We start from the raw sequence: 27,237 nt of genomic DNA, 5'->3' as shown, positions 1-27,237 counted from the left end.
CTCTCTGTGCGGCCAGCCTCTTCTTGTATTCCGGCCCATCAGGACTGTGTGGGCTGTCTGACCGGCCGGTGACAACCACCACCCTCCTCCATGGGAAGTGACCAACTAGTGAGGTGAGACAAGTCCCTGTCATTCCCCTGTGGCCCAGTGAAATACACACACACACACTGTGTTTAGACTAGGCCACCATTGCTATGTGGAGATATAGATCACTGTTTGGCTTTCTGAGCATGATGAAGGGGTAATTACCCTGTAACCATGTATCCAGAGGAAAAACAACTGAAAGAAGGAGGGAGAGTGAGAAATAACAAGTAAAAGTCGACAAAATGGAAGAGACATTTTGAAAAGGGGAGGAGGGAGGCAGTGGGCTGGTACACAGCTTTCTTCAGTACATGTTTTTATTTTCCAACACCCCCCCCCCCCCCCCCCCCCCATTCCTTGACTTTCCTGTAGCACAAGAGGGTGTTTTGGTCTGGTCTTTTAATTGTTATGGCCCTGCCAGTAACATGGTTCTGGTCCTGGTCTTTGTTACTGTGTACTGGTGTGTTGTCACCAGTTCGCCCTAGTGTCTGAACAGGGCAGCTCACATTACAGAGGCCTATGACTGGGCGAATGGAGGAAGGAAAACAAGAAAGGTGAAGAGAGGAAGTCAAGGAGAAGTGAACTATGCAAAAAAAGTTAATATGAACTAAACGGAGATGGAAGGAGAAGGATGTAGGGTGTTCCAGGCTAGAGGAACAGGATTGGACTTTCCCAGACACAAAAAAAGGATGACTTTCCAGGAACTACCTTCTGCATAGAAAGTAATATCCTCCAGACATATTAAAGTTATTTCCATCAAGATAAAGTTTGGGGATTTAGTATGCCAACAGTACCAGTAATTGTTTTCTAGATGGTTAGCTACAATTATTCCAAACTGAATCCAAGGGCTCCCTCACAAATGTAATCTTGGATTTAATAGAAAGGTCAAGCAGACTAACTTTGTGTGGGCCAATACAGTATTCGTGTATTAAACTGAATGAAATCATGCTTCTCACATCGCTTAAAAACTCACTTAAATGCAGCACTTTATTAAGGGTAGTAACAGGTCATGCATTGTACAGTCAGTATTTATCGTTTCCCCAGTCGCAGGGCTGTTCAACATTAGTCCTCCAAGGTTGCTAGGAGCTGCTGTTCAGAGGCCCAGACTAACATGACTCCTGGAATAACAGCAGCTACTGTGTTGGTTTGGAAGACTGGAGCAAGGCTGTCTAGTGAATCCTGTCCTGGACAGGTGCACATTTTCCTGGAGTAAGATATACACTGCAGTCTCTTGGCCAGAAGGAGAAAATCCTAAATGTCTTGTTTTCATGAAGTCTGACCATGGTAGAGGGTCCTACAGTAACTGCCAGCATAAAAGAGCGTTAGAGCTATGGCGAGAGACAGAGAGTGAGACTTCATATCTTTGGCATGGAAGATTTGCTCCCTGTTTTTCCTAAAACACATATTTATGTAATGGAGCATTAAGAGACCCGGAAAACCAGTCAGGCAGCTAGCCTGTAAGTCTGTAATACAGCGTATCAGCCAGCCAATCAGTTAGTCAACCAGATAGGGATCAATCCAGTCAATGATCCAGCCTGTGATTTTCAGTTGGTCAGTTTTTCCTCTGGTAGAGGGTGGAGGAACACAGAGGAGTCAGGAGTAGAGGGTGGAGGAACACAGAGGAGTCAGGAGTAGAGGGTGGAGGAACACAGAGGAGTCAGGAGTAGAGGGTGGAGGAACACAGAGGAGTCAGGAGTAGAGGGTGGAGGAACACAGAGGAGTCAGGAGTAGAGGGTGGAGGAACACAGAGGAGTCAGGAGTAGAGGGTGGAGGAACACAGAGGAGTCAGGAGTACATTTACATTTAGTCATTTAGCAGACGCTCTTATCCAGAGCGACTTACAGTAAGTACAGGGACATTCCCGCCGAAGCAACTAGGGTGAAGTGCCTTGCCCAAGGACACAACGTCAATTGACACGGCCGGGAATCAAACTGGCAACCTTCAGATTACTAGCCCGACTCCTTCACCGCTCAGCCATCTGACTCTGAGTAGCAGGGAGCCGTTGAGGGCGGAGGTGTAGCCATCGGTATTTGTTTGGACTGTGTTCTTATTTCCGTGAATTCTGACCCGTCAGGAAGCGTGACTGGGAGTGAAGACAATAGGCTATTGTGAGGTTCAGCTTTATGTGCATGTTAGCGTCAAACAGGAAAATGTAGTGAAAAACGCATAAACACAAAACCACACGCACGCAAATTTGAAACCCAAAATAGCAATGCTCTAATTGCACACCTCACAGTCTCCAAACTGCATTGACCTTGCTTCCTACAGGTATTTCCCTCGCTTTAACAGCTTTCTAAAGCCCTGGATCCCACAGCATCGCAAGACTGACCCCGTATCTTTAATGTCCCAGTGAAGGTGTTGGTTCTAAGGCTAAGCTCTGGGCCCCCTGCTCAGGGATGGGAGGCAGAGGGACAGGAGCCCCCTCCATTGAAGCCAGTATCTGGAGGAGGGATAACACAGGCCAATAGAGCTTAAACTGCACGTGTGTTTACTTTGTGTGAGCCATTTGTGGTGTGTGTCTGAGGCCCTTGGGATGAAAAGGGTTGGGTCAGGAGTGTGTGCTGGTTTTGTGAGGGATGTGTGTGTGACCTTTGATCTGTGTGTTTGGACCACTGACCTGAGAGTCTGAGCTGGTGTGAGGCCTCCTTTCTAAGTCTAACTTCACTCACAAAACACACATACATAGTTACATACACATATACACCACCCTCCATGCAAACAGCACACACCTACACAACATATACCCACCGTCACATTAATACCAATTTCCTTGTCATAGATCAGGTTCCCCACAGTATGACAACATCCCCCTAAATGGGCACATCTTTTGCCAGCATATGGAGAACACCATAACACAATGGTGTCCCTCTGTTTGTGACGAAGGCATCTGTGTGTGTTTGTTTTCACAGTCTAATTAGTAGTTAACATGTGGCGGAGAGTGGCATCTTAATGATACTGTGTGTGTGTGTGTGTGTTTGTGTGTTTGTGGCTGTAGGCATGGAAATAGCGTTGTGTGGTCATTCATTCCTGGGCGAGATAGACTGTCATCTTCTAGAGCACAGAGAAAGAGAGAGGGGTCTGAGGCAAGGATGCCAGGCAGATTCTCAGGCAAAAAGGGTGAAGTGCGTTGTCCCTCATGTTTGACTGGACGAGACTATGGTGGCTGTGCTGCTCCTGGGAAAGCTGTGTTTGCCTCCAACTATCTGTCTAGGGCAGCGGGAGCGAGGAAGAGGGGAAAGAGAGAGGGGCAGAAAGAGGAGTGGAGAAAGAGGTAAAGGAACAAGAGAGAAGAGAGGGACAAAGAAGGGAATCGACTGATAGACAAAGAACGAGCACATAAATACACACGGGCCTTCCTTATATTGCTCCACAACTCAGAACAGAGAGAAGCAATGGGTTATTTTATAGCACCTCCTATCCACAATTAGTGTATTCTAACGTGGTAGTACAGAGTACAAGGAATCCTTTTTGTCATAAGACCCTCTTAACCTGTCAACCTGCATGTTTGATAGAGCTCACTGACCATAAATGATTCTTTCAGCTGCTCTGTTTAAAGTCCACTACACTCTCTCAGACAAGCAATCACTGCACGCCTCAATACAACCTACAAAGTTATGCCACAAATGACCACATAATTATAGTGTTAAAAGGCCATGAAAACATAGACTCCTGCATGCACAGACATGCATAATCACACGCACAAGGAAGAAATGAAGGAATCAAGTGTTACTTGTGATGTCTGGGACATTGAGGAGCACAGGGATGAAGAACACCCTCCATCTGTGTGTAGTATATTCCGAGCTGTTAGCAGGAGTTTTTGTCCTTCTGTGGGTTGGAATTTAGCTTAGGCCTGAAGCCACACTGTAGCTTTGGAGCTAGGCTTTCTATGCTGCCCATCTAAAAACAGGCGGGCTCTCCTCCCCTCCTTCTCTGTCCTCTCTACATAACCCCTACCTCTGCCCTGTTTGGGAGGTCTTCCTACCTTCAAAATGCCATGTACTGGACTGTCCTGTATTTTATTAGTTACATTTTCCAAGGACATGAGTTTTGATGTACAGAACTGTAATTGTATGAATTGGTTTATTAACAATATGAATGGTTTAATAATATAGTCCCTGAGTATGTCAGGAAAGAGTATTTTCATAAAACAAAACTAATGTTCAGAAATATGCAGGATGGGTCATTTCACCATTATAGTGGAGATAGATCCCAGATTCTCTGGTCTCACTGGCATATCTGGATATATTTACAAAACTTCAAATTATATGTGTGGTTTTGGGCTACAGTGGAAGATATACTTAGCATAATGTTATGAGAGAAGATAAAATGCTGAGCTCGCAGAGTGGATGTGTGTGCACATTTTGCAAATCAGACTCCTATTGTATAACTCCACTTCAATATGAGATTGAGAATGGCCCATTATGTTAAACTACATTGTATGTGATGTGTTGTAGTTTATAATTCCATTATCATTGAAGGTCAATTAAACTAGTAGTTTGAAAAAGAAACATTTTGTCTCATTGTCTTCAAAGTTTATTTGTTTGTAAATAACGATATAAATCTGTGAGCGTGTGTTTATGGGTGAGAGAAATAATATGAAAGAGAAAGCAAGGGAATGGGAGAAATAGGGATGGAAAGTTTAACAGAAAAGTGTTTTACCTCTTTGAATCCCACCCAGAATACCAGGATGACAACACCATAGTCTTAACAACCGTGCTGGGCTAAACCTCTGCCATGCCAAGGCTTCAACTTAAGAATCCCAGCAAAATTCAGTATGTCTGGTTGGAGGACTACCTATAGAGTAGCAGCACCTACCATTCTTTAAATCTTACCCTCAGCCATTACAGACCTGGTATTTCCTGTGGGAGGGGATAAATTCCTTGGGCAAGCACCTCTACTTCCTGTCTCGGTTCACACCCCGCCTAAAGACATACTTCCTGCCTCAGCAAACCCCTCCCTCCTTCCCTCCTCTCCCCAGACCACCCTCCCTTGCCTATCACCCTTCCCCATTCCCTTACACATTCCCCCTGTCCTCTTTCCCTAGCCTTACATGATTTTGGTTGGTTTACACATACTGTACATGTCAATACAAGTCAGTGTTTGTGGATAGTAATTATATTGAAAGTCCTTATTTATTTTATTTTTTTTACAAATCATGGTATACAAGATGTATGTTAAATATGGTTACACTGTTACCTACAATAATATTGACACATATTTCCCCTCATAATGACAGCAGTAATGCACATTCCATTCAAAACTACAAGTAGGCCTACAGCATTTATAAAAGGTGATTACGGAATGGTGTGTCTGTGTGTGCCATGAACTGTAGCATACAGTAATGTATACTATTTTCTACAATATTGTCAGAATGTCTTTCAGTCACTGTACTGTTGCACGGTATGATACAGTAATCCACCAAGACTGTGACCAATCATGCAGTGCACTGCAGTCAATGGATGCATGGGTGCTAAAATATATGTTTGTGTGTAGTATACCGTGTGTTGTGCTGAAACAACTATTAGAACATGGGTCTATTACAGTATATTGTTACATACCTGTTATATTTTCTACAGTAAAGGTTCAAGTTATACCCACCACTGTAAATCAACTCAAATTAGGCTATTTATAGTCTTATTCTAAAGCCATGATTGGTTGGTGTTGAGTAAAGCAATGAGTGTTTGCACATGTGAGGAGTTAGTGTAAGGCACTGATGAATTAGTGTGGTATTTTGATTGGTTGTGTTTTAAAAAGGAAATCAAGATGCTTCCCGTTAGAATTTTGTGTGTTACGTGGAGAATTGTGTGTTGTGTTTTGCAAAAAGTGTTTTATGAAATTGAAAACTGAGTCAAAGGCCCAAAATGTGCATATGGTTTTGCAGATTTGAGGTGTGGTTCTAGTGTTTGAGTGTCAGGTTTCAGAAATTGTGTGAAAAGTAAGGAATTTGTGTTTAAGCATTTGAAAAAAACTAACATCTGGAATTTGTCTGGTTTCTCACTTATTTATTTTTTATTTTCTTATGACTAATTGAGCTGTGGTAAGCATGTTTGGTCAATTGCACCCATACATCCATTGTTCTTGTCAATAGTTCAGAAATGTATGAAGGATTTAAAAAGGGAAAAAAGAGACCATGAGAGGAGATTCAAACATTCTTGTAATGCTTTTACTTTTGCTTTTACTTTTACAGATGTGATGTAATGTCTAATGAATAAAGAATTATAAAAAAAAGAATTAAAAAAATAATAAAAGAACAAAACTGTAACAAAACTGGTCCTCCAGGGCACTGTGCTGGCTCGTGATGGCTGAAACTCTGAGTGGTATTCTCCAGTTGTTCAACAGCCTTTTTGATGTCAGGTTCTTGCATCAGGAAATTCTTATCATTTTCAGTTTTAAACAAAATGTCCACAATCTCAGTCATCACATTGAGCAATGGCTTAAGCAGACTTACTTTAGAAGAGCTCACCATCTGGGCAACTTCAACTTTACCAGAAAGGATGCCCAAAATGTTTACTGGCTTTCTTAGCGCCATCTGAAAATCTGATACTTCTATTCGCCTACTCTTCACCTCTTCCAGTTGATTTTTAATCTGTAGGATATTATTCTTACAAAATGAAATATTGTTTTCAATTTCTTTTTTCTCTTTATTTTTTTTTGTCCCTCTCTTCTCGTGCTGTCCTGGCATTTCTTTCAGCTCTTTTCATGTCATTTTGAGCAACTATAGCTATGATAGGACCTGTGAGAAAACATACGATAGTAAAAGAACTTCAAACTTATACTTTGATGTAATTTATAGGCCTAGTATTCATTTTGTTATCAACACATTCTGTTATCAAACAACTGACCCAGCTAAGAAAAACGTAACAGACATTTGAGATGTTCCTTTAAGGTCTTTACAGAGATAATAAATGTCACAGCCTGTTACACAAGGACGTTACACAAAGTTCCCCTAAGATCTGTTCTCTATCAAAAAGGTGTTGTTGTATCTCATAAGCTATGTATCAGTAATAAAGTCACAGTGAGTCATAAACTCACCACTGTCTGTGGTGACTTCTGCAGTGTCATCTGCAAACTTGCAAACCTCCAAATTTTCTAATTCAATGTCTGACTTATTATTTTGTCTCACTTACTCTAGTAAATAGGCCTACTTCAAAACACCGGAGTAGCATTGTAATCAATTGTTTAAAAGAGTGACAACTCAATTCAGTATGTCCAAGTAAATATTGCACTACAATGTAATAGTTCATGTTAATTTATGTGTTACCTAACAAGTCATAAATTTGGTATACATTGTACTCAATACACTGTGATTATACTGGTCATTAATCTAGCCACAATGTGTTAAAATAGCAATCGTACCTGTGATCCATCCTACTACGGGAATTGCAGTAAGTCCAACATTCCTTATGATTTCATATTCCCTTTCTTCTTTCCTCCACTCATCCAGACAGTTTTGGGAGGACCTCATGTTCTTCTCAGCACTATCAGTTTTAAGTTCACCACACCACAGAATAATGTGTTATTAACTACCCATCCAAATTCGAATGGAAAAAAACACTGACAAGTATGTTAAATTAGGCTTTGAAATCGTGAGAAAATCAGCAGTCTTCTCTGCTTGAGACTGGAACATACACCGAGATCTCCACACTGTACCTGATGGACCGAGTCAGTAGCTTGGGAAGACTCATGACTCTGGATCCAGAAGACTCCAGTTTCCAAAGAGAGCGCACTATCCTGGCAACATCTTGTGATAATGCTGCTGCTGAAATCCAAAAACGTGTCCTGGAAAATAATGAGAATTACAAGGCGAAGACCAAAGCCAGAATTTATAAAATTGAAAGAGAGCTGAATGCAGCATTGCCTCCACCATCTGAAGAGGAGACGAGGGAGACCAGAGAGATAGTGGCTGCTGGATTTGAGGTAGATCCAGAGGACGAGGATCAGTTTTGTTAAGTAAGTAGCATACTTTTCTTTAATTACTTGTACCAGTCTAGGCTACTTGTACTAGGCTATTTGTAAAAACACTTGTTATCTTTCATGCCTGGTCCAATTTGATTAAGCATATTATAACATACCATCTATAACTTTACTGCAACCTCACGATACACTAAAATGCCCTCAACTATGTCTTCAGCAAACAGTTAGAAAGTTACATTAGTAATGTAAAGTTTTCAGTCTATAAAATGCCAACACAACAACTTTATTCACCTCATCTTTCTCACTGCAACACTTCATATTGATTAAACTGATGATACTTGTCTGTCTCTAGAAACCCAGGACTCATCAAGAACCACTATAAAGATGAGGTCAATCCAGGTGAAATTTGCACGATCCAAGAAACAAGAGTCAGGGTGAATAAGTATATAGTGTTGCCCTGTGATTATAAGAAGTGAAAATCTATATAGTACACAGGCTAAGTGTCATTTATTATTCATCAAGAAAAGAACATGTTTAGTATAACTAATTCATCAAGACAAAAATGTAAATGTTTTTAATTCAGTGTGAATTCCAATGTTTGTTGAAATAATTACCAGTTAATTACTGGTTGTGGCGGACTCAGGCTGTCTAAATGTTCTTAAAAAAAAGTAAAGGGCACCAGCTGCAAGTGGTTGGGCACCGTTTTATCGACCATAATTGCATCCTTATTATTATTCTTGTTAACAACCTTAATTTGATTTGATCATGGGTCTGTGAAGTTGATTATATCCTTGAAATATTATGACAAAATAAATCAGTATTAAAAAGTATTGTCTGGGGTCGTTCTTCCATCTCGGTAAAAATATGTTGGGTCTGATAAAACATTATTTAAATGGCTCAAATACAAAACACAAATGAAAGGAACTCTAAAAACGATCATAATAATAAAAGGAACATTATTTAAAATATTTCACTGAGATAAAATGGGTAGAGAATGTCTGCTCTTCCTGGGTCATTAAGACTTTATGACTTTAAGCAAATAAATATGCATTAAGGTCTTTCTGACAATAGTCCTTGCTGGCTATCCCAGTGCTTACAAACTTAATCTGCAGTTAAATGCTTTACCAATTAACTATACCACTTTTTCATTCCATTCTCCCCTTTGCTCATATTTATCAACACTCTGAAACTTTATCTGAAACGTTTAATATAGTATCAAAACAATACATTACAAATGAGTTACATCATTCCTATTTGGTCATGTACAGAAATCTTCCAGTCGTCGTTAGGTGGTGGTAAGGCTAGCAGAAGTGTCAATGTTGTATGAAGGTGGAGAAAGGTTTGAATGGAAGTACTTGGCTTCATGCTCTACTTTCCACAAAAAGAGTACAGCAGGTCAATCTGCTCAGCATACTCAAACCCAGGGCTATAACGAGAAGAAGATATTTAGTTTTTTTTCCTGAGATAGAGCCAACAGGCCTATATACACACACATACACTGTCTCTCTCTCACCGTCCGGGAGTCTCCAGGATCAGAGGGAGGTTGTCCAGTCGGGGCTCATTCATTATGTCTCGGAACGCTGAGATTCCAATCTGACCCCGTCCAATATCCTCGTGACGATCCAGGTGACATCCCAGTTTACCTGTCAATGTGTATGTGCAGCTAAACAATGTGTATCCTAACCTCACTTGTGTTGCATTTTCAGCATTCAATTGGATACATTTGATAGATGTATTTGATGGGCTTGTCAGTCATCAATCATACAAGGAGTGAGCAGTGTTGGGTTCCCCATGTTGTAGTCCCACCTTTAGAGTCATTTAGATGGATGGCCCTGAGGTAGGAAAGTCCTACTGTTTGGTCAAACTCCTCCAGCATGGTCTTCACCCCTCTCTCTGCAGACAGATCATAACCTGGGGGGCAGACCATGGTCCCCTCACACATCATATAAACTGAAATTAACACACACTAAACAATATACTTTATAACATGTTTTGGCTATGTCCAGAGTAGTGCAATGCTGCCACCTACTGCAGTATGATGGAGACCAACCCTGTGTCTCAAATGGCATCCTACCATAGTGTGTCTATAGTTACATGGCCTGATACCAATGACATACTACATTGTTAACATTTCACAGCATCCTTTTCTGGCTATTTTGACCCACAACCCTCTGCACAGTAACGTAACAACCATCATGGCATTTTGTCTGCATTTCTATTCATGTCACAACAGTGAGTAGATGGTAGGGAGTATGAAGTCCCTTTCAGCAGAGACTGACCTGCGGCAAAGGCGTGGCATGTGTCCAGACACACCCCCACTCTGGTCTGGTCACGCACCCTGTCAATGATGCTGCGAAGCTCACTGAATCTCCCCCCCACCGTGCTGCCCTGACCACTCATATTCTCTAGCACTGAGAGGGAGGGGGGTGGGGGTTGGAAAGACAGGTATGGGGTGAAGAAAAAAAGAGGGTAAACAATGTGATGAAAAACAGAAACATGACAAGAAGACATCTATCATGGCGCAATTAAAACATCGCTAGATCAACATTAACCACTCCAGATAGTGAACGAATCATAAAGGGGCTCCAGTTTACCAGTGACTACTGCAGGGGCTTTCTGGTGAGCTTGGTTGATAGCCTGGGCGATCTTAACCACACACTGCTCTGTGGTGATGGCACCCAGAGAGGAGCCTGGGTGGAAGTTGTACATGTTCAGGCCCAGGGCACAGCACCTCTGCAGCTCATCCACCAGCAGGGCCTGGCTCTTCTCAAACACATCTGGACACACAGAACAAAGAGAGAATCGAACCACATAGAAGCCAGAGGTCGAAGGGTTGGGAGCGGCACAGAATTCCAAGGCTGAAAATAACTATAGGAAATTGTGCTGAGAATAACTTGTGGAAGGGTTAGGGCAGTATTTCTCAAACTGTTTTCAGTCAGTATGCCCATCCATTTTCATATTTGATCTTGTTTCTATGGCACTGAGCTTCTTATGTCCAGGAAACCCCTGAAATCACTTGGATCCCTCTGGGAGTTGTGCACCATTGAGAACCATTGGGTTAGGGTATGTGTTTGTGAATGATTTTATTTATGTGTGAATAAACCTTCTTTAGGGGATCCACAATTCATCAGGTAAGACCCATGTGGCAGTATGTGAGTGGGATCAAATCCCTCTCTGAGACACAGCTCCTGGAACTTGCCAGCTGCAGAAAGGTCCAGAGGGGGTCTTTTCCAGGACCTCTGGGAGCCCAGGAACAAGGCAAAACTACGACCGCCCATTGCAAGACTCTCCTCCACCGCCTTCCATATCCCACCTGAGGAGGAAGGGATGCAGAATTGTGTATAAAACACCCATGAATGTCATTCATGCTAGGGAAACTGAACTCTAGTAAACTTGCTATATTTTCAACAGTGGGGAGCAATTAATGAAGTACTACCATGCATTTCTCTCCTACCTGATATGGTGACATGAGCTCCTATGTATTTCTTACTTCCAAGTTCCCAACTTTTACGTTTCTTTGCACCTTTGGTAAAATGTTCTTCCACAGATTGCCCAGCATTAGGCTCATCTGTGTCATTCTCTTCAGCTGCCTTTCTTTTTCTGGATCCTCTCTTTGGACTCATGACCATTGGGTTGGGGTAGAAAAATGTACCGCTGCTTCTACACACAAACAGCAAGGGTTACCCTAACCCAAAGACAACATAAATACCAATACCTATTTTATAATAGCTGAAAATATTGTCTGTAAATAAATTCAATATTCCAGATTTGATACGAGTGTCCCTTTTTTATACCCCCAACTCCGACTCTCCCAAATTCCTAGCTAGTCCTAGCTACTAGCACCCGACCACACTAGCTGGTTTGCAGCAGCAGCAGCAACAGCAGCGCCAGCATCAGACACTTCAAACAGAGCAGCAAAATGGCCGATCGTCAACCCAATGACTTTACAACGCTTCATAGACATTCTTCAGCACATTAGCTTACATTAGCATACTTCTTAAGAATCAGTAACTTTAGACGGTGTGTATTTAATTATCCACTCAGGCGTAGCATGTTCCTGTAGCCTCGAATGCCGGAAGAAGCAAATTATTCGCACTGAAGCACTTTACTAGCCGAGCTAGCTAGCTAGCTGACACGCTAGCTCCAATTCATATGTGATTCCTGAGGTGAGTAACTACTAGTAACGTTAGCTAGGCTGCAAAATTGCCACATCAAGCAGTTAAGCAAAGACAAGCAATCTAACTTGCCTAGTTATATATTTTCAATACGTCGTGTACAATTGCACGTAGCAATATGCATAAACTTGCTAGTTTACTTGCTAGCTAGCTAGCTGTATAACACTGGCTAGTAGCTAGTAGCAGACATTACTTCTCGTCCTGACTTCGTGTTGAATGCCTTCTGTCGATGTGTTGGCTAGCTAGCTAGTAAGTAATGCTAGCTGTAGCATGCTTGGCAGACTGTAGCACGCTGGTTAATAGCGTTATTTAATTTCTAGTTAAATAAAGACATGTGATTTGTTGCTATATATCCCATGGTGTGCTGCTAGATAATGATGGCTATATAGCTAATCTGGGACCAAGAGGTACTGTCAATGGCAATTGTACTGTAATGTTAGAAACGGCTATCTCAGGCTAGCTAGGCTGAGAAGATTACCTTGCCTCCCGCCGGTTTCCTTGTAAAGTTTAGCTACCTAATGAGGTAGCTATTTATCACGCGTAAAGTCGGCCAACTGTATCACTAGAGATGTGCAAGGTTTATTGGAGAATCTGAGGTTTATTATAGTTAGGTCTAAGATACTTTCTAGCTTGTTAACTAGCTTTTAGATTGTCAAAGCATCAAATGTTTAGCTTACTATTTTGGCTGCTGGCTGCTTGAGCATAATATTGTGTGTGACGTTAGCTTAGGTAGAACTAGTTGCTATCTCAGAAAGTGCAGCTAAGCAACAGTCCAGTACTATTCAGGAAATGTGATTGGTCAGCTAGCTAGCTACTTTATCACAATGAGCTACAGTAAGACCATGAACTGTACCAAATATAAAACCGTTAGCTAACATTGACAATGCGCTTGTATGGGCGGAGGAACAAGACAGTGACATTGACGCTAGCTACTAGCTCTAGTGAAATGTTGGCCTTTTTGTGTTTCTGCTGGCTAGCTAGCTGTTGGCCTATGCCAGCCTTTATAGTCTACCCACTGTATCGGTTTTTTTCTGCCACAGACAACAAGATCATGAGAAGTATGATTGTAATGTGTTGAATCAATAGTTTCTGGAATGTGGACGGTCTGTCACCTGTCATAACAGTCAGGCATTGGCAGACAGTTTTCACTCGAAATCTTGCACCTGGGTTCAAAGCATTCACCTTATTTGTCTTCTGTTGATTGTAGGCTACCGCCTACAGGCATTATCCTTAGTTAATAAATAAAATAATAAATACTCTTCAAAATGACTGCTTTGATAAGTAATGGTGGTTTATACTATATTGTAATGGGTCTTTGCTCTGTATCAGAACAACAGTTCTGACCATGAATGTCACCACATTCAGGCTAAAAACGAGGTCAAGTCCAAATGCCTAATCACACCAGCTAAGGAAGGATAACTTGGAAGCTAAGCATGACCTGCAATCATCATGAGGTTTAGCCCTGTGATTTGATGGTTAATTCATTAGCAAAGTGCACATACAATTCAGTATGCATAAATGTAATGGTGAGAACCATGTATGTGTTGCTGTGTGTTATTAATGGATATTTTCCCTGTATGGTAACAGAGAGAAGTTTCAGGAAAGGGAACAATAGTTCATGGAAGACAAGAAAAGGAAAAAAGAAGACAAACGGAAAAGGGAAACCTCTCAGAAGGTAAGGAGAAGAACACTTCTTTCTCCATCTCTGTTTCCCTTATTTTAGAGTTGGGTTTAGTGCTAAATTAAAAGCAGTGAGATAATGCTTTTGGGTCCTGATGCCACTTGTAAACAACACCAGCAATACAGTCTCTGTAGGTTTATGTCACAATATTGGTTTTGACTTGGCAGCTCCCTAACTGGCATGCTGTCAACCGATTACCTTTTTTTCTCTTTCAGGTTGCAGAGCAAAAAAACAAAGGTATGCTGTTTCTCATTCTGTTTAGGTGTCTGCTATCCGGTAGTTTAACTGGTTTCTAGGTTCAGAGCTCTTTCTGCCTACTTACCACTGTTTCTGTTACTATTTGTTAGTTTTTGTACTTAGTCAATCTTTCCCCCAAATCTTGTCCCTCTGCTACCCTTTGGCATCCTTTATCTCATCAACGTCTCTGACGTCTGTCTTCTCTTCTACCAATGCTAGAATTTGCCAAGCCCTTGTCTGGCCAGTCTTCTGCCACTCTGCCCAGCAGCAGCTCTGCATCCTCCAGCCCTGGACCCCCCTCCTCGGCCTCCCCCTCCCCTGCCACCGCCACCTCTCAAGGAGGAGGGAACAATGCCAAGCGGGTGGCGGTGGCCAACGGACAGCCCCTTACCAGCCAAGGCCCTGGTGCCCCCCAGCCCCCCCAGCAGCAGCGCTACATGCCCCGTGAAGTTCCCCCTCGATTCCGCTGCCAGCAGGACCAAAAAGTGCTACTGAAGAGGGGCCAGCCCCCGCTGTCCTCCATGCTCCTTGGGGGTGGCACTGCTGGAGGGGGTGCAGGGGGTGATGGGGGGCCCAATGCGAACATGGCTGCCACCTCAGGTCAGCGTCAGAACATGACAAAAACATTTAGAAACCATGTCATATTTAAAAACCATGTATATGAGTATATTGACCTTTTCCCCCCTCTTTTACCTGTCCCCTTGTAGATTCCACTCCAGGCTATGTGGGTCCAGGCTCCTCTTCACTGCCCCTCACCTCATCATCAATCGCTGCTGCTTCTACAACTACTTCAAATTATGCAAATTCCACGTGGGGGGTCGGCTCTGGTAGTCACGCCTCCTCTCATGGCAGGGAGAAAGTGATTGTGGATGGCTCTGACCTGGAGGAGTGGCCTAGCATTGCCGGGGGTGACGGAGGCGGGGCTTCTTCTAGAGGGGGCGGGGGCTCGTCAGCAACTGGGGAGGGCTGTGGGTTAGCCAATAGCAGCAGTATTGCCTCCAGTGGCGACCAATCATCCCTTACTTCCGCCTTCCCTTTACCCAATGAATGTATGCAGTCGGGCAGTGTTGTGTGGGGTTCTTCCTCTCAGCAGGGTCCTACAGGTGGGGTCGTGGCCGTTGTAGCTGGGTCAATGTTGCCTCCCTCCCTTTCCAAAGCCCCTGCTCTTATAGGGAACCAGGATGGCTTCCTTGGTGGCAGCGGAGGAGGGACCACTGGTGCCAACTTCAACCCAAATGCCAACCCTTCAGCCTGGCCTGCTCTGGTGCAGCAGGATGGAACTCCAGGGCCAGCTTCCTCCGACAGTGGCCCAGCCACTCTGCATGGTCCTGGGCCCGGGGCTCTGCCTGCCAACAGTCCCCTCCTCCAGAACCCACCTCTATCTGTGAATCAATCAAATGCTCATCAGCACCAACTACTTCACCAAATGCAATCCAGAGACAGAGAGCACTCAGCAGCCATGATGACAGGAGGAGGGGCGGATTGGGGGGGAGGAAAAGGAGTGACTTCGCTAGATACTGGAGCGGGACCAAAAACGGTGATGGGGGAGGGGGGAGGGACAGACTGTGGGGGAGGTAATGGAGGAGACAAACTCCTCCCCCAAACCTCCCAGACCTCCTCATCCTCTTCTTGGGGAACTCAGCCTTACCCAGCTGCTAACTCCAAAACGGGTGCCTCTAGGACTGATGATTGGGAGGGAGCAGGACGAGGAGCTGCTGAGGGTGGGGGGGATGGAACCTCTGGGTGGGGAGGGTACACAGGCCAGGGGGGTAGTACAAAATGGGGCGCTGGAAGTGGGGGCAATGAACCACCCGCGGTATCTCAGGGAGGGTGGGGAGGAGGAGGGGAATGGGGGGGTAGTGGTGGAAGTGGGGGAAGTGGGGGTGGAGGGTGCAATCCAGTAGCGGAGGCAGGTGAAGGAGGTGGCTGCAGCAGTAACAGCAGCAGCAGTGGGGTAAGCAACCCCACTCCCCCCTCCTCCACAACTACAACAAAGGCTTGGGACAATCAGAAGAGGGAGGTAGGGGTGGAGGAGACAGCGGAGTGGGGGGGCGGCCAGGGTGGTGGCCGGGGAGGTGGGGGAGGTACATCATCATCCAGCGGAGGAGGGAACTCCAGACCCCAGCGCTTCCAGCACCATGCAGGAGCCAATGCTGAGGAGGCCTTACAGAACCTTCTGAGTAGACCCGACCTGGACCCCCGCGTCCTCTCCAACACTGGCTGGGGTCAGACCCAGATCAAGCAGAATGTGGCTTGGGACTTTGAAGCTCCAGGAGGAGGAAGTGGTTCATCCTCTCAATCAAAAAACATACAGTCACCCTCTATGGCTCCTCAGTACTCTGGTGCTGCTACTGAATCTCTGGGTGGAGCGTCCTCCTTTGCAGGCCCAGGGCAGGCCTCCAACCCAGGAGTACCTCCCCCGGCTGCCTCGTCTGGGGAGGGCTGGGAGAGCAGCAGCAGCAGCTCCGGAGCCTCTTTGCCAAGCAGAGGACATCCGTCCTCAGGCCCCAATGCCAGAAACCTGGGCATCTCACAACCTGGAGCTCTGTCCACTGGTGCAGGAATGGGAGGACCAGGTATTGGACCAGGACAAGGGAAGACCTCAGGTGGCTGGGGAGGAATGGGTCCCAGTGAGGGACAGGGGAAAGGCTGGGGGAACGAAGAAGGGTGGGGTGAGTTTAGACAACAGCCGGCAGGAGCAAGTGGTGGAGGAGGCTGGGGAGGTAATCAGGAGGAGAAAGGGAAAGTAGGATGGAAAGAGATGGGGAGAGATGGGGGGTGGGGTAGCCGTGGGGGTGGGGAGGACCGGGGAAAGCGAGAGCCCAAATCAAACAGTGGAGGAGGAGGATGGGGGGATGAGACAAGAGGGGGAAGAGGAAACCCAGGTGGAGACTCTGAGGTCGGCACTTGGGGTAGCTGGGAGGAAGGAGCACCGAGGAGATCCTGGGGCGGTGATGGTAATGGAGGAGGAGGAGACAAACCGCATCAAGGTTGGGGAGGAGGAGGAGCTGGTGGAAAGATGCACCCGTCACAGATGTCAAACACCCAGACAACCTCGATCAAAGGCCCTCAGGCACCACCTCAGCTACAATCACAGCCCCAGCCTCCCCCGCAGGACCAAGGGGCTTTGCAAGGAGGTTGGGGTGGTCGCCAACCACCTCCCCCAGCCCAGAACCAGAACCAAAGCTCAGGCTGGACCACGGGACCCATTCCCAGTGGTCCTGGAGGAGGAGCAGCAGAACCCAGTGGCTGGGAGGAACCTAGCCCTCAGACAATTAGTAGGAAGATGGAGATCGATGACGGGACCTCAGCGTGGGGAGACCCCAACCACTACAACTTCAAGCCTGTCAACCTGTGGGACAAGAGCAGCGGCGATGGTAGTGCCCACTCTGGCAAGCGGCCCCCTGTGCATGGCCAGGGACAGCCCCCACAGCAGCAGGGGCCTCCAGTGATGCAGCAGTCTGGGAGGCAGCCTTCGGTAGTCGGGGGAGGCAGGGATGTCAACCCTGGACATGGAACTGGACCTGGTAAAGCTCCTGGGATGGGTTAGACAATATGTATTTCTTCAATAATATATGACGTTAAAGGACCAAATACAAATGGTTGTTACTTTCTGTACACCCACAGTAAATCCCTTTCTTACAATCCTCTCCCTTCCCTGTTTCTCCAGCTCAGTCAGGGTGGGGTGGGGGCTCCCCCTCCAGTCCATCAGTAGATGACAGTACAGCGGCCTGGGGAAAGCCCAGCGACACCCCCACATTCTGGGGCGACCCTGCAGAGGCTGGGAAGTCCTCTGGCTGGGGGAACCCCTCTCCCAACCCCATCAAACCTGGTGAGCCAGAGTTAGAACTTTGATTGTGACAGGGTTACATATGTCTATAGGGAAGTTTGTCTGTACAAGGCACAGTGATGTAGAGCTGACCGACTGCCTGCTCGTCTCTCCTCAGCAGGTTCCAAGTCTATGCAAGATGGCGGCTGGGGCGAGGGGGATGGGTCTGTGGTGGCGTCGCGTCACTCCAGCTGCGAGGAGGAGGAGGAGGGAGCAGGAAGTGTGTGGAGCAGCGCTGGGTCACAGGGCAGTAGTTCCTCCTACAACAGTGGGGGCTGGGGCCAGGGCCATGGAGGAGGCAAGAAGACCTGCAGCAAGGTAGCTCGTTGGGCTTAGATTGGATCTTTAGGGAAGATCTCTTAACCTCTCATGTGGATTTGAACCGTAAGAATGTCTGAAGGTTGTGCCCTGTGTCTACCTGTGTATGTCTTCCTCAGGGTCCTCTAAAGTCAGGAGACTCCTGGATGAACCCCATGACCAGACAGTTCTCTAACATGGGGCTCCTCGTAAGTCAAGGTCTACCTAACGTCTTAGAGTAGATACTGCTACAACAGACACTATATTATGGGGATTCATGTAGTCGGAGGTAACTTGATGTGTATGACTGCAGTAGTCGTTGTGCTGGTGGCGATGAGGATGATGAAATGATCTGCATCCTTGCTGGTTCTCAGGGAGATGAGCCCAGCGGTCGACCCCTAGATCTGGCCCCAGGTCCTCAGGATAAGAAGATGGATGGAGAGAAGCGAGGGATGGGGCTGAATGACTACAATGGGGAGATGAGGAAAGGAGGTAGGGGAGGAGGAGGAGGAATGGTCTTCCGTTCTCCTGGTTCCAAAGACATGGGGGCTGGAGACCCTGGGCCTTACTATGACAAGGTAAAGCACACGTATGCAATACTGCTGATGGTAGTTTTCTAGCTGACTCCCTCTTGTCTCGTTAACTCTCTTTTCTCTATTCTTTTTCTCTTTTGCATATTTATTTTCTTTTTCCTTTCTTGACTCCCCCTCCCAAAATTGGGCAACTCCCATTGGGTGTCGCTGCATTCCGCAGACCTTGCCTTTCACCAATCAGGATGGGTGCCTTGTGGAGGAGGGGCCTTGCTCTCCCTACTCTCCACCCACTGTCTGCAAGCCCTACCCCCTCTACAGCCACACTATCCCCCCTAGACAAGTAAGGTCACGTCCCCTCATATCACAATAGCCTCCTCTAAACAGGAAGTTGGATGTTAAATTGAAAAGCATCCCAAAACATCCCCCCTCCTCCATCTGCCCTCATCCTACGTCTGTTTATTATATGTGATCTTTTTGTTTATGTGAGTGATCCTGCCATTTCTAACTTTTCACTTTCTTCTTGTTTGCAATAATCGCTCTGGTAACTGGTTATTTCAATGTCACGTGTTTCATCAAAGTCACAAAGCAGATGAAGCTAGTGTGCAGTAAACAAGACATGGGCACAGGTCACATGTTAATGTTAAGAGGCCTTGTAAAACACAGGGTTATATCACCTCATGACCCGCTTAGCAAATATAGGTCAGGAGAATAAGTGTTGTTGGCCAAATAATAAATCATAAGTCTTCTGTAACTCACTGCCCCCTCACACTCTGTCTGTCACAGGGTGGTCATCACATGTATGGTAGTGGAGGTGGGATGGGCCAGTCCAGACACCAGCCCGGTGTGCCACCTATAAACTCGTCCCCAGGGATACGGGCTCAAGTACCTCAACAGTTCCTGTCACCTCAGGTAACTCAAGCCATATTTGATGTACAGAATGTGATAGTCATATCAGATCCCCAAGCCCTACATGCTCAGGCAATGAACTCTTTCAACCTCCAAACCATTGGTGCATACAGCATGTTGTTTAACAGAAAATGTATTTCTTTTTGGCACAACTGTTCATATGCTATAGATGATTATAGACCATTACAATAAGACTTGACTGTTATTAGCCCTTTGTGGTCCCCTCTATTGATCCTGTCTTCAATGGCAGTTCTGTGAAAGGCTAGTGGTTTCCCAGGATGGGAGCTCTCAGACCACTTGTGAACCCCAGCTAACAAGCACACACAGTGTGGATACTATAGAAAGATCAATAAAGGGAGAGAAAAAGATCCGAGAAGGAGATGTGGCTTGTCAGGGTGTGTTGCACATGCTCAATGCAGAATATTCAATCCTTGCTGTTCCCATGGTGACTCTTGTGTTTCCCATGTTCCAGGTGCCAGGTTCCGTCCTGAAGCAGATGCCCCCTCCCAGCGGCAGCATGGGGGGTGTCGGAGGTGTCGGAGGCGTGGGCGGTGTCGGAGGGGGGGTCTTCCCCCCCCAGCTGTCACCCCAGCACATCGCCATGCTCAGCAGTATCTACCCCCCTCAGCTACAGTTCCAGCTGGTGAGTTGAAACCAACCCGACCTGCCAGCTACTCGGGTGCTAGCTTACCGTACCAGATCTTAAATCATCTATAAGCTTCCATCCTCATTTCTAGTATCTTCTTCAGGTCCAGTTATAAACAGGCTTGACTGATCCCCCTCCCCTCTCCCAGGCCTGCCAGCTCCTCCTCCAGCAGCAGCAGCAGCCTCAGCAGCAGCAGCTCTTGCAGAACCAGAGGAAGTTCCCCCAGAACATGCGCCAGCAGGCCGACCCTCAGCAGGTACCCAGACCACACGTGTGTGCACACGCTCTTCATCTAGAACAGGGGTCGGCAACAGGCGGCCCGCGGGCCAATTGTGGCCCGCCAGCGATTTTATTTGGCCCGTCAAAATATTTCCGCGTATATATTTTTTGTATCGTTTTTTTCCCCGTCGACTTTTATTTTGAAACCGGAAACTGGGTATGGTGTCATTGACTTTTCTGAAGTATTTTCTCGCTATGTCATCGCTACCATAGACATATGATCCAAAGCACCCCGATAGCACCCCCCCAAATATTGCTTGTGAAATTAATAGTTTTCAGGCCCGGAGTGGCCATCGGGAGAATAGGGAGAATTCACGGTGGGCCGCTCTGCCCGCTTATAAATTAGGCCAGAAGATCACTTGCTTTCTCTTAGTTTTTTCACACGCCAAATAAAAGGATATGTCTTAAGTTTGTTAAGTTACTGTGTGACTGATAAGTAAGCTAATAGGCTACATTAGGTTTTAATCTAATTAAGCGCATGATCTGACCGTGCATTAAAAAGTGCTGTTTTCAGTTGTCGCGCATGCTCTCTTTCTCAAAAAAAAAGTATGTGTACCAAGTTGTTGCTATGGAGACAACCCTAAACCATCATTTATTGTTGTGGAGGGAGTTAGCTAGATTAAGCTGATGCGAAAAGAATAAACTGGAAGGGAAAAAGATCCCAGGAGGAACTGAAAAAGCCAGGTAAAAAAAGAAAGATCTGTCACTTCATAAATCTAGGTTCTTGCAAGGGTGGGAACATTTTTTTCTTAAAAGCCCTGAATCTTTCAGGTAAACATTTGGGTTGTAATTTACGGAAAATATAAGAATATGAGTCCAACGTAATGTTTATTTAGGTTAGGCTACATAAAGTTGAAAAACTATTTTGCACCGAAATTAATGCAAAACCTTTCGCTCGCGCGAATGCGCGCTCGCATTAATATGAACTTCCGATTTCACCTCACATCAAAACCTTCGCTAGGTCCTAGTAATCCTATTCTCACTGGATGACAGTATTTATGTGCACCAACGATGACGACCCACCACGTTGGGATGACAGTGACGACCATGTTGATAGAGTTCGTTAAAATAATGAAATTATTCAAACAGACCACCAATTCACATTCACATGGTTAATAGGCCTAGTTGTTGCGAGTGCACGTATCGCAAGGGCACCTATCGCAGCGTCTAAATAGGCAGTAACCCAGACTCTGGCCCGTCATCTTGTGGCGAGGAAAAATACTGGCCCGCGGCCCAAGTTACTTGCCGACCCCTGATCTAGAAGGTGCATGGGTATGGGCATCACATACAGACGACGTGTCTTCATCTGTCCCTCCTCCTTCCTCCTACCCCCCCTCTTCCTCCTCCTCCTCCCCCCTCCTCCTTCCTTCTCCTCATGCTCCTCCTTCCTCCTACCCCCCCTCTTCCTCCTCCTCCTCCCCCCTCCTCCTTCCTTCTCCTCATGCTCCTCCTTCCTCCTCCTCCCCCCTCCTTCCTCCACCTCCTCCTCTTCCTCAGTTGGCCAGGATCATGGCCGTGCTCCAGCAGCAGAGGCAGCAGCAGGCCGGGGGGGCTGGAGCGGGGGGGAAACTCTCCCCCTCCCACCTGGGAGGCGGGGGCCTCAAACTCCCTGACTCCCTGGTCCATCCCGGCCTGGGGGGCTCTGGGGCAGACCTGCAGCAGAGGACACATGGGGGCTACTCGGGTGAGGAATCCCCAATCCGTTCACAAAGTATACACGCTGTTGTTTTGTTGCTTTTGCTTGTGCCATGGTGAGGCTTGACATGTCTTAACCCTGTCTTCTCTGCGCCTCTCAGGGTATGGCTCGGGGATGAGCCTGTCTGGTCTGGAGCTGGGGGGGTCGGCGGTTGGGGGGCCAGGGGGCATGAAGGACATGGGGGGGCAGCAGTCCCGCTTCAAGTGGATGATGGAGGGCCACTCCCCCATCCCCTCCCCCCCAGAGAGCACCCTCCACAAAAATGGTAACGCTCAACTCTCAAACCTTCCACGACATTAGAAAAAGATCTCCTGTCATTAGATTGGCTCAGAACTTCTCAACCCTTCCTTCCTCCCCATATAATATGTGTATCCTTCTCTTTTTTCCCCCTCCTATTTTGTATCCATTCTTCACTCTTTTACTTCACCTCATTCATTTTCTAATTTTTGTCTCAATTCCACCCCTTTTCGTCCAGGTCCTATCCCTCCTATGAAGATGCGGGGGGGTTCACCATATGCCCAGTACGACATGATGGGGGGGGACGGCCTGCCCCCACAGGGGGACCACTGGCACCGCACCCCCGGGAACAAGATGAGCTCCAAACCCAGCACCTCCAGCTGGCCCCCGGGTGAGTGAGGGACCTGTCTTGCCTTCCAGAGAAACGGCCCCAAACACTGAGTTTCCTTGTGGAAGGCTGTTAGGAAATCACCTGTTGTTTTGGGGGTTTGGCGTTTCCAACATTGAGACGCGAGTGTCTTATTTAGGTGATCCTTGTGTCATGTAACAGAACACATGTCCCTTGGAAGAGACTGCTGTAGAGGTCTAGATTGTGATGGGGGTTCTGTGTTTGTAGTTGATTCAGGGTTGTGATGTGTCGACAAGCAGATTTGTTGACAAGCAGTCGTCCTGTCTCTCCCTTTGACGTCAGAGTTCCAACCAGGCGTGCCCTGGAAGGGAATCCCCAGCGTCGACCCGGAGTCTGACCCCTACATGACCCCAGGGAGCATGATGGGAAACTCTGGACCGTGTAGCCTCAATGACAGCGAGCACCAGCTGCTAAGAGACAACACTGGTAGGGACATGCGCTAAATAATTCCATGTTGTTGTTTGGAAATGTGCATTTGAGAATATAGTTTGATTGTGTGTGTGTCTGTAGATTCCACCCCACCCCTCAACACCTTGCTGCCTTCACACGGTGCCTGGCCTTACAGTGCCTCAGACAGCCCCATTACCAACGCACACAACTCAGGTAACCCTCCTCCTCAGCCCCATTACCAACGCACACAACTCAGGTAACCCTCCTCCTGACTCTCTCAGCCCCATTACCAACGCACACAACTCAGGTAACCCTCCTCCTCAGCCCCATTACCAACGCACACAACTCAGGTAACCCTCCTCCTGACTCTCTCTCTCCTTCCCTCTCTTTGGGTTTGTTTTTTTTTGTTTTACCAACTCTGTGTGAGTGTTATTAGACCAGCAGCGTGTGGGGTTCCACCCAGTATATTGTTCTCATTCCCTGTTTCCTCTTCATCAGCAAAGTACACAGAGTATAAGACCAGCTGGCCTCCTGAGCCTATTGGACACAACAAGATGTGGAAGGCCAATCGCAACAGCCACATGTCTCAACTGCCCCGCCCTCCCCCGGGACTCGCCAATCAGAAGCAGCCGTCGCCGTCACCCTGGTCGGGCGGAGCCCCGCGATCGGCTACAGCGAGAGGCTGGGGTGGCGCCGGCGGGAGCCAGGAAACACGATATGGACCTGGTAATGTCACAACCTGGTGCTGTGTTGAAACTGATGTCCATTACATTGTACTGACCTGTCTGGCAGACCCGAGTCATGCATAGGCCAAATGCGAAGGGTTTCAGATGACTGGATTCAAAGTAGTGACAATATGTTGTGGACCTGTTCCCTGCTGTCCCTGTACTGAGGGCAGCTGGATTATTGGACCAGGCCATCTGCTCTCCAACATGTAGCAGACCTGAATGTTCGGTACCTGAGATAGGAAGCCTGTCTGGTTCTGTTGCCCTGGTTACCACATCCTCAGTGTGCCAGGACACAGAGGCCATTCATGCAGGAGCCTGGTGAGCTGCCAGGCAGAGAGCAGAGCAGCATTCCTCTGCTGTGGGACTGGAGAGGCTGCCGTTCAGCACACAGCCGGGTCACTCTGGGGGCACAGAGTCCTGAGCTGGGTTCTGGATTATATGTGTGTGTGTGTTTGTTTCTGCAGGCGCTGCTTGGAGCGACGGGGGGACCTCTAGAGGAAGCTGTTGGCTGGTGCTCAGCAATCTCACTCCACAGGTACACAAGTGCGCATGCACACACCACACACACACACACGGCTGATCGCTACATGACTGACACCTGTCTCTTTAGATCGACGGCTCGACCCTGAGGACCATCTGTATGCAGCACGGTCCCCTCCTGACCTTTCACCTCGGCCTGACCCAGGGCAGTGCTCTGATTCGCTACAGCTCCAGGCAGGAAGCAGCCAAAGCCCAGAGTGCACTACACATGTGAGACCCAACCCTTACCATGGCTCGTCATCCCCCCCCCATCTGACTACACAATACCTACATATGAAAAATAGGACCCAGATTCAACCCCTATTTGTAATTATTATCTCTTTCTTTCTCCCTCCACCTCTACCTCCAGGTGTGTGCTAGGCAACACCACCATCTTAGCGGAGTTTGTGAGCGAGGAGGAAGTGGCTCGCTATTTTGCACATTCCCAGGCAGTAGGAGGAGGAACAGCAGGAGGAGGTGTGGCCGGAGCCCCAGGGGGAGCTGGGGGCCAGGGAGTCCCTGGGACGGGGCCTGCTATGGGGGCCAACAGCAGCAGAGGGGGTAACCTCCCTGGAGGGGAGAGAGACCGCGACAGACCCCGAGGTGTAGGAGAAGGGGGCTCGGCTCCCGGAGGGAACGGCAACGGTGGAGGAGGCATGTCAGGCACCTCCGGCTCAGGCTGGCAGAGTCTGGACGGCACGGCTGGCTCTCCAGAGCCCAGCTCCAGCCAGGGGCAGGGCCTGGGGGTGTTTGCCCAGTGGAGCAGTAATGGGGCCGAGGGAGCTGGGGTGGGAGTTGGGGCTGGGGGGGTGGAGACCGGGAGGCAAGGTCTGTGGGGAGGGATGGGGGGCGGGGGGTACCCAGGTAGCAGTTTGTGGGGGTCCACTGGCCTGGATGAGAGACACCAAATGGGTAGTCCTGCTGCTCTCTTGCCTGGAGACCTGCTGGGAGGAGGGACTGACTGATGCACTTGTGCGCACCCACACAAACATACATACACAGACACACAAATACACATAGGATCAGAATATACTGGTCACTACCATTCACCAATGGCACAAACACACACACCTGCCTGCAAACATGCTTACAATCACTTAAACTTATAAACATACAATCACACCTTGTACCCTTAAATGAAGACTTGAAATCCATTGGACTTACTTAACTGGATCTCTCCCACTCCTTCAACCTGGAGAGTAAACCAGTCTTACACACAACTTATACACTTGTTCTGAGGTCAGTATCTCTCAGGCATGCTCACCTGGGAAACCCAACGTTAATATGGTCCTGTGTGGTGTGGAACAACCAACACACGCCTACATAGCAGAGCACACACTTCTATAGAACCTTTCAAACACCTACAGACCACAACGCACCCTCACAGAACAGGATAGTACATTTGTCCATACAGGGCCAAACAGAACTTAATCTAACCAGTCAGAAACCTACTCAGAACCAAACACACACTTCTAACATAACACAGACCTCTACCAGACAGTGAACTACTTGCAGAACTCTCATTTAGTATACATAATTGTCATCAAGTATACAGAACTCTAATTTCTACAGGTGGACAGATGACAAACACACAGGTCAACTTGTCATGTGACCACGTCACTGGACCCATCCACCCCAATTCACAGGCCAACCTACTGGCTAACCAATCAACCCCTAGTGAAAATCACAAACGTCCTTCACATCCTCCAGTTCCACACTGCTGAATTGTATCCTCTTGTGTGTCCAGCTTTTCGGTTTTGAAGAAGGAAAAAAAAACGTTTGTGAAACTGGGATCCCGAAATATCCTTCTATTTAGTTTTCCTTGAAATGCTGACCTTATGTATTTTTTTCATATTCAATCAAGTTCCTTATTGTATCATTGTCATGATGATGATGATGATGATGATGATGATGATGATGATGATGATGACGACTTATATTTACTACTAGCTGTGCTCCGTGTGCATGACAGTGACAGTAGGATGTATGGAGAAGGAGATCACAATGATGTCTCGAGTGTTTGTGTTGCAATCGTGGTGAATGTTTTGGTCCATGAGAGATTCATGAGTAACGCGTACATGTGTGAGAGTGATGTATGTGTGCGCGTGCACATATATCCAAATGCTTATCTGTCCAAGTCAGGGAGGTGAATACTTGTTCATTTGACCGCTTCTTTCAGGTGAGTGTGTGTGTGCTTGTGTGTCAAGTGAGAGGGATATTTTGTTTCAACGGAACGTTATTGAACATTGGCACTAATGCATATTTCTCTTAAGTTGTTGTTTTTAGCAGCATTCTTTTGTTTTGTATTTTTGTCTACATTGCAATAAGAAATAACTTTTTTTTTAAGAGAAGCAACCAACTTATGGCATTTGTATGATATGATGCCAAAACCTACTACCACACCAAGCTCAGCTGGAGAAGTGTTTTACAGGCACGTTAAAAGTTACCAATTGTTGTTTCGTTTCTTTGTTTGTGTATACATTTAAATTAAGGCGGTATATCACTCCTGTTCAGGTTATTTTTGTTTGTTATCAGATGATATGGAGAGAGAATGATTTAAAGCAGAAAAGAACAAGACAATAAAGGTTGAATTAAACGTGTGGTTGTAGTTTTTGTGGTGCGTTGACATGTACGAGCTCCCCAGAAAATCTCCTGATGCTAAAACAGTTACATACGTATA

The 27,237-nt window shown here is 46.7% G+C and overlaps 2 protein-coding genes across 6 annotated transcripts; one reads left to right on the top strand and one right to left on the bottom strand.

Moving 5' to 3' along the window:
* Nucleotides 1-9,087: 9,087 nt before the first annotated feature.
* Nucleotides 9,088-12,899, bottom strand: si:ch211-141o9.10 (probable endonuclease 4). Of its 5 annotated transcripts, none has more exons than XM_062474081.1 (8): nucleotides 12,848-12,899; nucleotides 11,450-11,649; nucleotides 11,099-11,308; nucleotides 10,590-10,772; nucleotides 10,275-10,406; nucleotides 9,802-9,906; nucleotides 9,509-9,638; nucleotides 9,088-9,421 (listed from the first exon to the last, which is right to left on the bottom strand). In XM_062474081.1, exons 2-8 carry the CDS (start codon nucleotides 11,622-11,624, stop codon nucleotides 9,364-9,366), a joined length of 993 nt encoding a protein of 330 aa, XP_062330065.1. In that variant the 5' UTR covers nucleotides 11,625-11,649; nucleotides 12,848-12,899; the 3' UTR covers nucleotides 9,088-9,363. The 5 variants fall into 5 exon arrangements, with proteins under 5 accessions (XP_062330065.1, XP_062330066.1, XP_062330063.1 ...); XM_062474082.1 differs by having other exon boundaries at nucleotides 11,450-11,652; nucleotides 12,848-12,865; XM_062474079.1 differs by lacking the exon at nucleotides 12,848-12,899 and adding an exon at nucleotides 12,649-12,789 and having other exon boundaries at nucleotides 11,450-11,652.
* tnrc6ba (trinucleotide repeat containing adaptor 6Ba) lies at nucleotides 11,644-27,166 on the top strand. Its single transcript, XM_062474067.1, has 22 exons — nucleotides 11,644-12,161; nucleotides 13,758-13,845; nucleotides 14,067-14,088; nucleotides 14,308-14,688; nucleotides 14,796-17,633; nucleotides 17,759-17,920; nucleotides 18,039-18,235; nucleotides 18,355-18,423; nucleotides 18,589-18,792; nucleotides 18,968-19,087; nucleotides 19,531-19,656; nucleotides 20,126-20,296; nucleotides 20,448-20,555; nucleotides 22,076-22,262; nucleotides 22,375-22,539; nucleotides 22,750-22,902; nucleotides 23,203-23,346; nucleotides 23,431-23,523; nucleotides 23,809-24,036; nucleotides 24,503-24,573; nucleotides 24,649-24,788; nucleotides 24,928-27,166. The coding sequence occupies exons 2-22, from the start codon at nucleotides 13,789-13,791 to the stop codon at nucleotides 25,520-25,522; spliced, it is 6,231 nt and encodes a 2,076-aa protein (XP_062330051.1). The 5' UTR covers nucleotides 11,644-12,161; nucleotides 13,758-13,788; the 3' UTR covers nucleotides 25,523-27,166.
* The last annotated feature ends 71 nt before the right edge of the window (nucleotides 27,167-27,237 follow it).

This window comes from Osmerus eperlanus, chromosome 12 (assembly GCF_963692335.1).
Source record: "Osmerus eperlanus chromosome 12, fOsmEpe2.1, whole genome shotgun sequence".
In the NCBI taxonomy this organism is placed as follows: domain Eukaryota; kingdom Metazoa; phylum Chordata; class Actinopteri; order Osmeriformes; family Osmeridae; genus Osmerus; species Osmerus eperlanus.
The sequence above is the reverse complement of the archived record's forward strand: the minus strand, read 5'-3'. Positions and strand labels throughout refer to the sequence as shown.

What these genes read in the sequence shown, in the direction of transcription:
- si:ch211-141o9.10 (XM_062474078.1), bottom strand. An exon ending in AGCTCATGTCACCATATCAG is followed by an intron (nt 11,309 to 11,449) that starts GTAGGAGAGAAA and finishes CTTCCTCCTCAG; the next exon opens with GTGGGATATGGAAGGCGGTG. An exon ending in AGCCCCTGCAGTAGTCACTG is followed by an intron (nt 10,407 to 10,589) that starts GTAAACTGGAGC and finishes CCTCCCTCTCAG; the next exon opens with TGCTAGAGAATATGAGTGGT.
- tnrc6ba (XM_062474067.1), top strand. Translation starts at nt 13,789, where the DNA reads ATGGAAGACAAGAAAAGGAAAAAAGAAGACAAACGGAAAAGGGAAACC. An exon ending in TCCCAACCCCATCAAACCTG is followed by an intron (nt 17,921 to 18,038) that starts GTGAGCCAGAGT and finishes TCTCCTCAGCAG; the next exon opens with GTTCCAAGTCTATGCAAGAT. An exon ending in GCCCAGAGTGCACTACACAT is followed by an intron (nt 24,789 to 24,927) that starts GTGAGACCCAAC and finishes CTCTACCTCCAG; the next exon opens with GTGTGTGCTAGGCAACACCA.